Source organism: Chelonia mydas, chromosome 13, assembly GCF_015237465.2.
Source record: "Chelonia mydas isolate rCheMyd1 chromosome 13, rCheMyd1.pri.v2, whole genome shotgun sequence".
Lineage (NCBI taxonomy): Eukaryota > Metazoa > Chordata > Testudines > Cheloniidae > Chelonia > Chelonia mydas.
This window is the reverse complement of record NC_051253.2, coordinates 21053286-21066691: the sequence shown is the minus strand read 5'-3', so window position 1 is coordinate 21066691 and position 13406 is coordinate 21053286. Positions and strand designations below refer to the sequence as shown.

General features: G+C 42.7%; 1 protein-coding gene across 2 annotated transcripts in view; it reads left to right on the top strand.

Moving 5' to 3' along the window:
* Window positions 1-13406, top strand: part of TOP1 (DNA topoisomerase I) — an 84998-nt gene that overhangs the window by 55277 nt on the left and 16315 nt on the right. For both annotated transcript variants that reach the window (XM_007057182.4, XM_043526799.1), the window contains exons 6-10: window positions 681-776; window positions 2137-2212; window positions 3380-3480; window positions 9119-9234; window positions 11957-12078. In XM_007057182.4, the coding sequence (XP_007057244.1) occupies window positions 681-776; window positions 2137-2212; window positions 3380-3480; window positions 9119-9234; window positions 11957-12078 (511 nt within the window). The remainder of the gene's footprint in view (window positions 1-680; window positions 777-2136; window positions 2213-3379; window positions 3481-9118; window positions 9235-11956; window positions 12079-13406) is intronic.

Genomic DNA, 13406 nt, shown 5'->3' with positions numbered 1-13406 from the left:
TATGGCACATTAAGACTGAAAATGTTATGCCTAATTTAATATTTATGCTGTCTGTTTGAGAGTGTGGGGAGAGCATGCACATGTTGCACTCTTGCAGCTTAGATATTGAAAATAGGCTAATTAGTGTAACTTTTTGTTGATCATCTGTTTCATATCTAGTTCTCACAAATTAGTATAATGCTGCAAGGTTCTATTTGCAAATGCTGTTTTTAAAATCAAACTGTTTTCATTTGAGATACTGTTTTTAACAAAGACTCTGGACTTCTGTTACTTGATGATGTCCCTGTTTCGCAGCATAAATGCATAGACTTCAGTAGTTTTTAAACAATACATTTGTAAATTTTTGGAACCTGCACTGTGTTTACTTAAAATATAAGCCTCAGAGTAACCTAGAACCCTGACCTTAACACGTAAAAAATTGCTGCATTCCTTGCACTGCTTTAGGTCTTTTGGATAGTGTCAGCAATTGTGGGGGGAATTGCATACTCCCAGACAGTGTAAGGGGTGTAGCTCCCTACACCGGTGCAGGTGCTAGGAGAAATACAGAACTCTGCACTCCAAGACCAGCCGGCAGTATCTCTTTACAGTTCACTTCTTACATTGAATCGGTTCTGTTTTCAAAAAATTATTTGACTAAGTGTTCTGTATTTAAACAAACAACATTCTGCCTTTTTCCTTAGTCCGCCGCGTATTAAAGATGAACCTGATGATGATGGCTATTATGCATCTCCCAAGGAGGACTCCAAACCCCTAAAGAGACCTCGGGAGGAGGACGAGTAAGTAACTTGTGTACTGTGCCTGTGTGAAGAGAATGGTTTAGAGGGGTTTTGGGCCTTTCAGAACAAGTTGGATGTGGGACTGGGGATCTAGATCCAGATTTTTTTTCTGGAAGATAAATTTGCTATGCTTAAGATCTATGAATGATCTAGGTGTATTTTTGATCTGGTACCCATGCAGCCCTTTTGCAAAAGTATCCTTCGGTGTGCTCTGTGTCGAGGAGGAAAAGGTGCCGTTAAGCATTGCAAAACTAGTGAATACAAAATCAGAAGGCAGGCAGAGAAAAGGGACATGGGTATTAAGAATGTAAAACGTAAATCTGAGTAAGAGGGGCATAATCGTTCACTAAGTGGCTGCAGTAATTTCTGCGGCGCGGTGAAATGACTGCACAGGAGAAAAAAAGCTTTGTCAGCCCTAATTTTGCCTGTGCTGCTTGGCATGGATTCCCCTTTAAAAGGGTCTAAATATGTTGTGAGTTATCCCAATAATTTAATCAAAACGCACACCTAAGACTTACAGGCCATGTGATGTCCCACAGTAAAATGGGCTTTTTGCAAAGCACAGCTGTATCTTATTGTGACCCATCTGAGTAAATCACTGCCATTACTTATCACTGCTAGTGAGTTAAGGAGCACAGTCATGCTTCCATACTTAGTAAATGACCATTACCACAGTCCCATTTTTCTTCTGTTACTGTGTAGTATTTGTCAATTTCCAAAAGAGAGATGGACGTGACATTAGAACTTTTCTTCTATATAGTCAGCCACTGCCTTCTGCTTGATAAATTTTAGTGACCTTCCAGTCCAGTGTCTGTTATGGAAGGATTATGACCCCTCTAACACTATCGTGGCATTGTTGAACTAACTGGTATGCAAGAAGTGAGCTGATTGTAGTGAAGTGACATCTGATTGTTAGCAGTGACAAGGAAAAATGAGTGAGATAGGCTTTTTCCTCCAAAAAATCTCTTGTAAAGTGTTCCAGTCTTTATCTGGTATTCTTCTCAGTGGGTGGCCACTACTGCCTGGGAATTGGCTCACTTGGAGTTAGTGAAGTTCGCTAAATCTTTGCGCATTCAGAGGATTGTTCACATCACAGTTTCAGATTTGTAAAGGTCATTTTAGGGGTCTGTTGGCTGTATGGTGAGGGGCAGAGCTTCTGAATCCATTCCAGCAAAAAAGTGCTCTTCTTTCTTTTGAAAAACTTAGTGGGGACCCCACTGTAAGTTTGGGAGGATGGGGAGCATGGGTGTCCATCCCAGAGGTGTTTGTGAATTTGCACATGTAGCCTTCATGCTTATATGTAAGTACATATCAGGAAACGAAGTGATTTTTTTTGTTAACTGGTCCGTGTCTCTTACAGTGATGAGTATAAACCCAAAAAAATCAAAACAGAAGATATCAAGAAATCAAAGAAGAGGAAACAGGAGGAGGAAGAGGTAAATTATGAAACAAAAGTTATAATTTCTGGATTTAAGAATGGAGTGCTTGTGGTATTTTGTAGAACAATGAAAGCTAATCTGTCTGATGTCCTATTAGCCCAAATAGGAATTTAAGGAGTGTTTCTACCCTGAAATAAATGGGTGATTTTTAAGACTCATTCAAGAAGATAATTTTCGAAGGTCATGTCTACACTGTGGGATGTTATGCTGGTATAATCCTGTAGTGTACGTACAGCCTCGAGTGACGTAAGGTTTTTTTCCATCGCTGTAGGAGCTTCACCTCCCAGAGTAACAGTAGCTACGTCAACGGAAGTATTCTTCCATTGACCTAGCTGTGTCTTCCCGGCGATTATGCTGGCATAGCGATGGTGCCCCTGGGGGGCAGATTTTTTCACACCCCTGAACACCACAGCTATGTTGACTTAAATTGTAAGTGTAGATCAGCTCTAATGCTCCCAGACTAATCCACGTAGCACACCCCTCCTTCCGTACAGATGCATTTATCAATGGAAAAAGGAGCTTTATTAACTTTTGGTATTGGCACAGATGATGTGATGCAGCTCAAAGGCAAAGAAGTTGGTACATGGTTTAGCTGTAACGGTGTCAAAGCAGCTGCCGAGTGCTTTTTAAAAGCCATTGTAGATCGGCCCTGAGGTCCTGCTCTGTTTGGAAAGGAAACAGAAGCTATTAAGATAACGAGATTTCAGCTACTTGCTGGGCAGGAACAGTGCACCAGGATCCCAGTCTGCTGGCAGAGGGATGCTGGTGAAATGTATTTTTTGAGTGAGCAGTCCCAACTGGTGTGCTTAGCTCTTGAAGGCGTAGTCTACACTTAAAAGCTATGCTGAAATAGCTGTACCAGCAGAGAAAACCCTAGTGTAGACGCAACGTGCCAGCAGAAAAGTGCTTTGGGCTGGTAGGGTTTATGTGCAAAATAAGCTGTATCGGCAAAATCACTCTTTTATGCCAATATAACTGTGTATACACTAGGGCTTTCAACAGCACAGAAATTCACATCCGTATCCGACATTGCTATACCTACAAATTTTCTAATGTAGACCTGGTCTAAGTAAGAGTCTTTCTATTTTAAAAATATCTTGTTGAATAAAACATAGCTGTGTTCTAATAATCCTTCTGCCTTTCCTCCTTGTCCTCCCTTTGTAGGACAACAAAGCCAAGAAAACTAAGAGCAAAGATAAGAAAGTCCCTGAAGGAGACAACAAGAAAAAGAAGCAGAAGAAAGAGGAAGAGCAAAAGTGGAAATGGTAAAATCTCTGTGATAAATTAACCTTTTGTCATTCTCTGCTTACCCTCAAGTCCATTATATCGTGCTCTGACTAGAGATTAAATAAACAGGGACCTGCAGATCCACTATCTTTTACTGTTGGCACATATCAAGGTTGTGTTCTGAATGTGTGGTTTAGTTTTCAATAACATTTTTAAAATCTCATTTCAGAATATTCATTCTTTACATTAAAAAAATCAGAACTTTAAGTGCTACGATATTCATTTTTCAGCTTTTCTGAGCTGCCTTAAAATGAACTAGTTTCCTTCCTATCCTGGAACAAGTGATCCAGAAGCTGATGGATCCATTCTCTTCCCTGCTGTAAAACAGAGGCTACCCATAGTGATCGGACACTAGGCGTTTCCTCCATCATGAGGCAATATGAAAGCTCCTCCATTTATTGATGATTTAGGTTTTTTGGTTATGTGCAGGTATATTAATTGGAGACTAAGCACTGTATCACTTCAAAGGCAAACCTGATCCTGGGAACTCCTTAAACTAGAAGGATACAGTTGAAATAATTTTGGCTTTCACCCCCGTTTATTACAGTCTGATCTCAGCTGTGCAACAATCTCCCTTCACAAAAGGGATATTACCTAAAGAACACATGAATGAAAGCTGATCAACACATTCTATTTGAGGTTTTTAAAAGCATTTAAGATTTAATCTGTCCAATCTGGAAATACAGTTTGAATTTTTTTCCCTGTGCAGAATCCAAAAAGTAATGTAACTGGAGAGACTGAAGTTCAACTTTCACTGACATTGGCATTTAAAAATATAGATCTACAAATAAATGAGGATTCTCCAGTTTGAGTGCAAGAGGGAGAAAATTATCTGGCTCTGGGATATGAGAGGCACCTGTGTTGTTCTCCCCTTGAAGAACGTGTCAGCTTGATGACTCAGCGGATGAATTTTTCTTTACGAGTGGTTTTGTACTGGCATCTCAGATACAATCCAGTGTTGTCCCCCAGAGTATGTGTAGGGTAATGAATATTCATGTATTTGAGGACTGGCCCTCATCATTCCCTACAGTTTAATACAGCTTGGCTTCAAATGCAAATATTTTTCCAGACTCCTGTCATCTCAGCACTCTGTAAGACCTTTGAATGACTCAACTTCGGAGCTTCCATCTACCTCTTCCCTTTGGGGGATTATTGTGCTGTTTTATTAGACCTCCTTGTTGGGAAACCCCTCTTAGTATTCACCTTGCATTGCTCGGTTTCACCCCATCGTGCCTTGCATCACCCTAAAATAACTCCTCTTCCTCAGAGTGTTTACAGCCTTCAAATATTTGACTCCAATTGTCATGATTTCAAATGCAATCCTGATCACCAAGTGTCCTTGTATGTTTAGGTTTTACTCTTTCATCCTAAGTGTATCATTTGAGCCCCTCCATAACATGCTGGTGCTCTTCTCTGAATTCCCTCCTAGCTTCCTGACCTCTTTCTGGTCCTCTGGCTTTCATCTATTTCAGTTTTAATGTAACCATTAGTACATAAAGTACTGGTGATCCAGAAATGGTCTCTTGCCCTAGCAAGCCTCTCTTCTGGCTTTATCTCAAGCAAACCTTCCTGGTTTTTGTCTCTGTATCCTACTAGTTAATTTCCCCCTTTTATGTCATAGTCAGTATTGTCAGCAAGCCTTTATTGGAAGGCCACAGAACTTTCTCCTTGCCTGTCTTGGCAGCATAATTCCAGTTAGCTGTGCCAGAGCTCAGCAAATTGTGCTGACTGCTGAGCGAAGCTGTATTTGAAAGTGCAAAACCCGGCAGTTAGTAGGAATGTCCTTCTGCTGGTGTTTGCTTGGTCCATCTGCAGCTTTTTATAGCATGTCTTTTGTGAAATGGGTTTCATCTCCATCTTGTAGCACTCCAGACGCAGCTCTTCAAGGGATTTTATGTTCCATGCCAGTCAGTTTTCTGAAGATCTGAATTCTTTGTGTTGTTTTCTCTAGTGCTTGCCTTCTTGAGCATCTTCATTCTAGTGATTATGGGATTGGCATCACCATTTTACAACCAGGGAAGCTGAGGCACAGAGGTGAAATGACTTGCTCAAGGTCACTCGGTTAGTGGCAGAGCTGCAAATAGAACCCAGGCTCCTGGGTCCCAGTCTAGTGCTCTATCCATTAGTTGCACGCCCCTGCTTCAAGAGCAATGTCTGTCCAGTCTTGAGCATCCCTAATTGGAATGTGGATTGAATAGTCTTGCTACTGTCTTTGAGTTACTTAGTCAGAGGAAGCACACTCTTTAACCTGAATTTGATTCTAGAGCACAGAATTACAGCCTGAAGTCCTCTAGCATGGAACAGTCTATTCGAAGGCACAACCACTTTGCAGTCAGCTCAACTTCCAAACCGGAGAAGTGCCCCCACAAAACAATGAATCTAACCTCAACATCACTAGAGAGTAGGATGGCTTCAGAGGTACAAAATCTCTACAAGGGAATGTCAGGAGCAGTGTTGGTGAGGGGGCTAGTGAGGCAAACAAACATTAAAAGTAATAGTAGCAAATCTATCCTAAAGTATTGCAACAATAACGGCTAGGGCTCCATGTCTGTCACAGAGGTCGCAGAAGTTAGGGATTCTGTGACTTTCTATGAACTCCATGACTTCTGCAGGGGCCAGTTTGGCCTACCCCAGGGCTGCCCAAGCAGCTGGCTCTGGGGCCGGCTGCTCAGGTGGCCCGGGGGACAGCCATACCGGCTGCTGCTGAAGTGACCCAGGGGACACAGCCACACCAGCCGCTGCTGGAGCGGCTCTGGGACAGCCACATCGGTCACTGCTCCAGCAGCCTGGGCAGCAGTCCCCAGGCAGCCTGCCACAGCGGCTCTGGTCCCCCTTAAGATTTAATCACAGGTACAGGTCCCGGGCCATGAATTTTTGTTTACTGCCTGTGAGCTGTCCATGTCTTTACTAAGAACACCCGTGACAGAATCGTAGCCTTAGTCATGGCAGACAATCTCCTTCCCTCTTCACCGCCAAATAGCCACTATGCAGGAGTCACCTTTTTCTCCGTGCTGGAAACTTCAGGTTAGAAATCGCCTAGTACTACAGGTTCGGGTCTCAAAGTGATCAGCTCAGCCTTCGCTCTTGCAAACTGGATACGTCGAGACGTGCGAAACATAGGCTGTGTCTCCACTGCATAGCACTGCGGACTACGTGGGGTGTGAATTGCAGTGCTTGCCAAAGGGCTGCATTGTAACTGCCCCATGTGGAGACTACGGGCTCAAACTAAGAGATACCTAGTTCACATTAACATAGCCCTAGAGGGCTAAATTGGCATGAACTAAAATTTACCTTTTAGTTCGTGCCAGCAGTGTACATGTGGGGCAGTTACAATGTAGCACTTTTGTCCACCCTGCAGTTCACACCCACGTAGTACAAACTGCAGTGTCGTGAAAGGAAGCCCTTGGTTCGTTGGTGTCTTTACTCTGAGGCTTATAACAATTGAGATTCTGTCTGCTCTGCTTGGACACAGAGGATCTCACTGCACATCTTGTAAAAGTAAAGATGGGTCAAGGTGCTTTGGCCAAAAACAGTATCATCCTATCATAGCAGTGTGCTATGTCCCAGTTGATTCCTGGTCTCCTCTCTAGCTGTGGCTGCATTTCAGCCATGCCTATTGTGACAAAGTTCCTGCTCTACCTTGGTGGGTCTTGCGCTTATTGGCGGATTTGCTTGCCTTTGAGCTTCACAGCAGCCCTCAGTTTGGGCATTTTCATGAACCCACAGTCCAGGACAACTTCTCCTATGTCTGACCAGGAGTTGGGAGGATTTGGGGGGAACCCGGGCCCGCCCTCTACTCTGGGTTCCAGCCCAGGGCCCTGTGGTATGCAGCTGTTTAGAGTGCCTCCTGGAACAGCTGTGCAACAGCTACAACTCCCTGGGCTACTTCCCCATGGCCTCCTCCCAACACCTTCTTTATCCTCACCATAGGACCTTCCTCCTGGTGTCTGATGATGCTTGTACTCCTCAGTCCTCCAACAGTTCGCGTTCTCGTTCTCACTCCCAGCTCTAAGCGCCTCTTGCTCCCAGCTCCTCACATGCACACCACAAACTGAAGTGAGGTCCTTTTTAAAACCCAGGTGCCCTGATTAGCCTGCCTTAATTGATTCTAGCAGCTTCTTGATTGGCTGCAGGTGTTCTAATCAGCCTGTCTTAATGGTCTCCAGAAGGTTCCTGATTGTTCTGGAACTTTCCCTGTTACCTTACCCAGGGAAAGGGGACCTACTTAGCCTGGGGCTAATATATCTGCCTTCTATTACTCTCCTACAGCCATCTGGCCTGACCCTGTCACGTTATAAGGATATAGGCTAATAAGCACTTAGGGCTCCCTCAGAGAGAAGCCTTATTATATATTTATATGGTACCTGTCTCTTATACAGTGATCCTGTTATCTAATTAGGGCTGCAGCAGCCAGCACTTATTTGTGCACAACATTTCCTGCGTTGCTGCCAGTACATGTATGTCTTCTCCCAGCTGATGACTCACTCCAGCGTGAAACTGGCTAGGGGGCTGGGGATACAGGAATCAGGAGCAGCATGGAGAAACATGGCATTTTTTTGTCCAGCAAGTTGGCTGGGTGATTAAGAGATCGAATGCTGTGACAGGATAATAGTGTCCCCCTGCTGCATAAATGCTAAGGTGAAATAGACTATTTTCTCAGCAGGAGATCCTGTCCCAGTGGTATGTAACAATTACTTTATTGCCACTATAACAAAAGATCAGTGCAGATGTATGGAAGGAGTGTGGTGTGGTAGTTTGAGCAAAAGACTGGGAAGCCAGGACGTGGGGCTCTTCAATTTGTTGTTGGATGTGTCATTGGCCATTGATTAACACCAGAAAAGTCTCTAAACCTTTCTGCCTCAATTTCTTCAGCTGGAAAATAGTAATACCTACCTCATGGTTATTATGGGACCTAATTAATTATTGCAGTAGGAGCCTTAGGGCACCTTTGTCCTTATCCTTTGTTTTGTGCTTGCCTTAGAGAACATGTTCTCTTTATTATGGGGGGGGGAAAAAGGAAATGAGCGCGAGGTGACAGAGGGGATTAATTAATTAATATTTCTTCTCTTAAACACCTGAGTTTGCTTAGGTCACAAGTGAAAATCAATTTCTCTTTGTCATGTCTATCCTTACTGGAACATCTGTCCACATCAGAAAGTGATCACATAATTTGCTGCTGTTGTCCATATTTGTTCTGGAGAGATCTTGGGCTGGAAGTTAGATGAGGGCTTCGTTAAACGGACAGTTTGCCGTAAAGAAGCCTGTACTATACCTGGCATTCAGTCCTTTCCTTTCTTAAGTACACATCCATGCATTTGTTTGGTGAAGAACATGATGGGCTAATCTCATCTGTGCTGCAACTCAGTTGAATGTAACTCTGGCATAACAGCAGTGTGAAATTTGGCCCAGAACATTAATTTGTGTCTGGAGCCTGTTCCGTGCTTTTCAAAAAGATGGCAGTTGGTGTTCTAGGTTTTGCTTGTGTACTGCTCATTGTGAACTCTGAAATGCAGTGCAGTGATTGCTTACTGTTTTTATATGTCACCCTCCCGTGTAGACACTGAAATGATGGCTAGAGGGTGAGTTTTGTATCAGCTTGTCGGTCTCTCTTTAAAGGTGGGAGGAAGAGCGCTATCCTGAAGGCATTAAATGGAAATTCCTAGAGCACAAAGGTCCTGTGTTTGCTCCGCCATATGAACCTCTGCCTGAAAATGTCAAGTTCTACTATGATGGTAAGTTGTTAAGGGTTCACGCTTACTGGGCTAGACTGTGGCATCCTGAATAGGAGGTGAGGGTTCTCTTGCAAAGTGGTGGAGTGAGGTGGTGGTCCAGGCTAATTATTTGCTCTATAAGCAAATTCCAGGGATCATAAAAAGAGGAATAAACTTTATAGAAACAAGGAAACCTCTGTTGGAATCTATTTGGATTGAAATAAGCAATTGCATTTATTTTCACTGTGATCACAAGGGTATGTGTCACAGCTCACGTAGCATGTGATAATGCTTACACCATAAGTGACGACGTTTAACCAAGGCACCATGTTGTTGTAGTTATTTTTCATTATTGCTGGTCTTCCTTGGGCCCTCATCCTTCTCATTCAGTGTTGGTCTCTTTTTTCAAAATTATTATTATTAAATTGCAGCTTTCTATATCCAATTAATTTTTCCTATAACACCTGCCGGAAGTGATCGGAATAAAAGGCAGAACTTATTTTAATATAAATGATGATTTGGTTCCTGCAGGTATGATCATATTAAATGGAGGAACATATTAACCAGGGATTGGATTAAGTGACAGGTACTTGAGTGGATGAAAATTGAATTTTTCACTCTAAAGCGGCATCTGTCTGTAAAATTGCTTAAGAAGCAGTGGGCTGTTCCCATGAAACATTGTGGAAGTTTTAAAATTAGAAGTGGTGAGATTCTTTTTAATCCGTAACACGTTCAAACAAATGTCCAAGCCGCCCCAAAGACCATCTCTAGGAAAATGAGGTGTTGAATTCACACACAAGCTATTGTGAGAGATCTGCTCAGCATCCTACTGTCTGTGCTCAGGAGACATTGTCCAATTCAGAGATTACCCTAGAATAACTTCTAGCCTTCAGTACTCCACATTTGGTCAACCACCTGCCAGCTTCTTCTGAGTAGAGAAGTCCATCCCAGGACCAGTCCTGCTTTTGCAGCAGAGTGCCGGCTTCCATCTGACAGGGTGTCCATAATTACTGCCTGAGCTATTGCTAGAGCTCCCAGTCACTTGCAGCACCAGACTCCTGTAAAGGAGCTGTGGATGCCAAAGTAGCCTGTTAGTTGCTCTTGTTTTTTAAGCTGAGTTACTAACATTCAGGGCTCTTGATAAATTCCATAGTACTGAAGTTGTAGTCCCATCACAGGAAGACTGCTCAAGCCTTTGAAAGAAGGGAAAGTGAGGGATGAAATTCAATCCAAGCAAGTCTGTTTCTGCAGTTCTGTTTACGAAATAACAACCGAGGCCAGTAGTTACTCTGTGCCAACTGTAGGCAACTTTTGAGCAATTTTAATGGGATTTAACCCCCAAAACATCTTACCAGCTGATCCCTGGCACCTTTTTCAACTGGTTTAGCAGCCTTAACCCTTTTTCCTTTACAACCCTCTGTTTTGCTGCTTCCTGCTATAAGTAAACAAACAGTGTATGTTTGTTACAATTAAACTAACAGCAATCCTGTTGGTATCTTAGTTTCTAGTGTGACGTATTCCATCATCTTTGGCCTAAGTGAGCCTTCCTTTGCTATGTTTTGTTGACTTAAGTTCTTTAGGTTGGGCAGATAGTTTCCTCACTTTAATTTTTGCATATAATGTTGTAAGTCTTTCACTTGGTGAATCAAGAGGACTACATTTTACTTCCCCAGTACTTTAATAAACAGTTAACATCAACAGTTCTGGCAGTGACTTTTGTGAGGTAAAAGAGTCAATTAAAAAATCACTGGTGCTGACTCTTCAACAAGCAATTGGGATTTAAAATATTCCTCACTATTAGCTGTATCCATGAGATGCATTCAAAATATTTCTCAGAGAGCGCTGGAGCATAATGTGATGTCAACAATGAGATCTGGGACTGAAGAGGCATGTTCAGTAGAAAAGGTAGACCTTGAATGTTCAGCAATTTCTTCTTCCTCACTCCCAAAAGATCTTTTCTTCACAGTGATTTCATTTTGAGGAAAGGCTCTATTGTGATCCTGCAACCAAGCTGAAATATGACCTCACCGATCACTGAAAGAACTAAATGTGACTCTATTTTGAGTATGAGGAGTTGGAGACACTGGAGTGTATTCCCATGATACCTGAATCTCTCATTCCATTGGTTGGTAGAGTTCGCACATACTTACCTTCCTGTGCGAGGGGAGATGAGTGTTTGGCACCACTTACTACCCTACTTGTGGGTGTCACTGGCGCATGCTTTGGCAGAGATTTGCCTCTGTTCCTGGCTAGAAATAGCTGCCTATTCATAGACAGGAAGTTGACATGTTTTAAACAGTGTGTGTGAGGGGAATCGGAAGGCTAAATGATTCGTTGTCTCCTGGCTTAGTAAAGATGTTGAGAGGCAGAAGATGGAATTGAATAAAAGCCATATTATCATATTATAACATCTAGATCATATTATAACTATTTTAATGCAAGTCAAATTTTAGGCCTCAATAGTCTGATCATTCTTCTCTACTCCCTTTGCATCCCGTACTTAGTGTCAAGGGACACTAGTTTGTGGTGCTATACAGCACACTGAACAAAACCTCACTGAAATACTAGGACAAACCATATACTTCCATAGGGTGGCTAATTTGGCTGTGTATTGTACATCCACAGCAGTCCATGGTTGCATGGAAGGGTTCCTGGATCTCTTGAAACATCACAGTGCAAAAAGCAGAATGATTTAGAGGATGAACATCTTCAGCTGACCTTTTTTAAACCTCCTCTCTCATAGGTAAAGTAATGAAGCTGAGCCCCAAAGCAGAAGAAGTTGCTACATTCTTTGCAAAAATGCTTGATCATGAGTACACTACAAAGGATATCTTCAGGAAAAACTTTTTTAAAGACTGGAGAAAGGTACGGATCCCTGGACTGGGATGACAGCCTACACGGCCATTTTCTCCTGAGTGTTAGAGAGAGAAATGGGGCTACTCTAACTTGGTGCACAAAATGCTAGTGTGAGGCAGAGACCAAAGGGCTGGCTCAGATGTTAGCACTGAAAGTTCCTGTTTACGCTGTAGTTTTCCAAGAAGGGCCTCCTGGTAAATATTTCTTAAACAAACAAGGGTTGACCTTTTGCAAGTCATACTTGCATGTGATGTGACATGGTGGGTATGGCTGAGCTGATCATGACGTTTTTATCGATGACCTGGAAGAAAATGTAAAATCAGCACTGCCAAAGTTGCAGATCACACAAAAATTGGGGAAGTGGCAGATAATGAAGAGGCCAGATCACTGATACAGAGCAATCAGGATTGCTTGGTAAACTGGGTGCAAGCAAACAATATGCGTGTGAATACAGCCAAATGTAAATGTCTACATCTAGGAACAAAGAACGTAGGCCATACTTACAGGATGAGGGACTCTATTCTGGGAAACAGTGACTCTGAAAAAGATGTGGGGGTCATGGTGGATAGTCAGCTGAACGTGAGCTCCCAATGTGATGCTATGGCCAAAAGAGCTAATGCAATCCTGGGATGCATAAACAGGGAAATATTGAGTTGAGAGGTTATTTTACCTCTTTATTTGGCACGGGTGTGACTGTGTCCAGTTCTGGTGTCCACAATACAAGAATGATGTTGATAAATTGGAGAGGGTTCAGAGAAGAGCCAGGAGAATGATTAAAGGGTTCGAAAACATGCCTTATAGCGATAGGCTCAAGGAGCTCAATCTGTTTAGTTTAACAGAGACGGTTAAGGGGTGACTTGATTACAGTTTAGCAGTACCTACACAGGGAACAAATATTTCATAATGGGCTCTTCTGGCTAGCAGAGAAAGATATAACACAATCCAATTGCTGGAAGTTGTAGCTAGGCAAATGCAGGCTGGGAATAAGGCACACGTTTTTAATAATGAAAGTAACTAATCATTGGAACAACTTACCGAAGGTCATGGTGGATTCTTCATCACTGACCGCTTTAAAATCAAGATTGGATGTTTTTCTAGAAGCTCTGCTCTAGGAATTATTTGGAGAAGTTCTGTGGCCTGTGTTTTATACAGGAGGTCAGAACAGACAATCACAGTGGCCCCTTCTGGCTTTGGAATTTTATGAATCTTTGCCCCATTGAAACTGTGGAATTGAAGAGCCATCACTACCTTTGTATCAGAGGCTAGCCCCTTTCTGAGTCTTGCAAAGTAGGAGCTTCACCACCCCAACCAGTATAAGCATGCCAAGAGAATAAGCA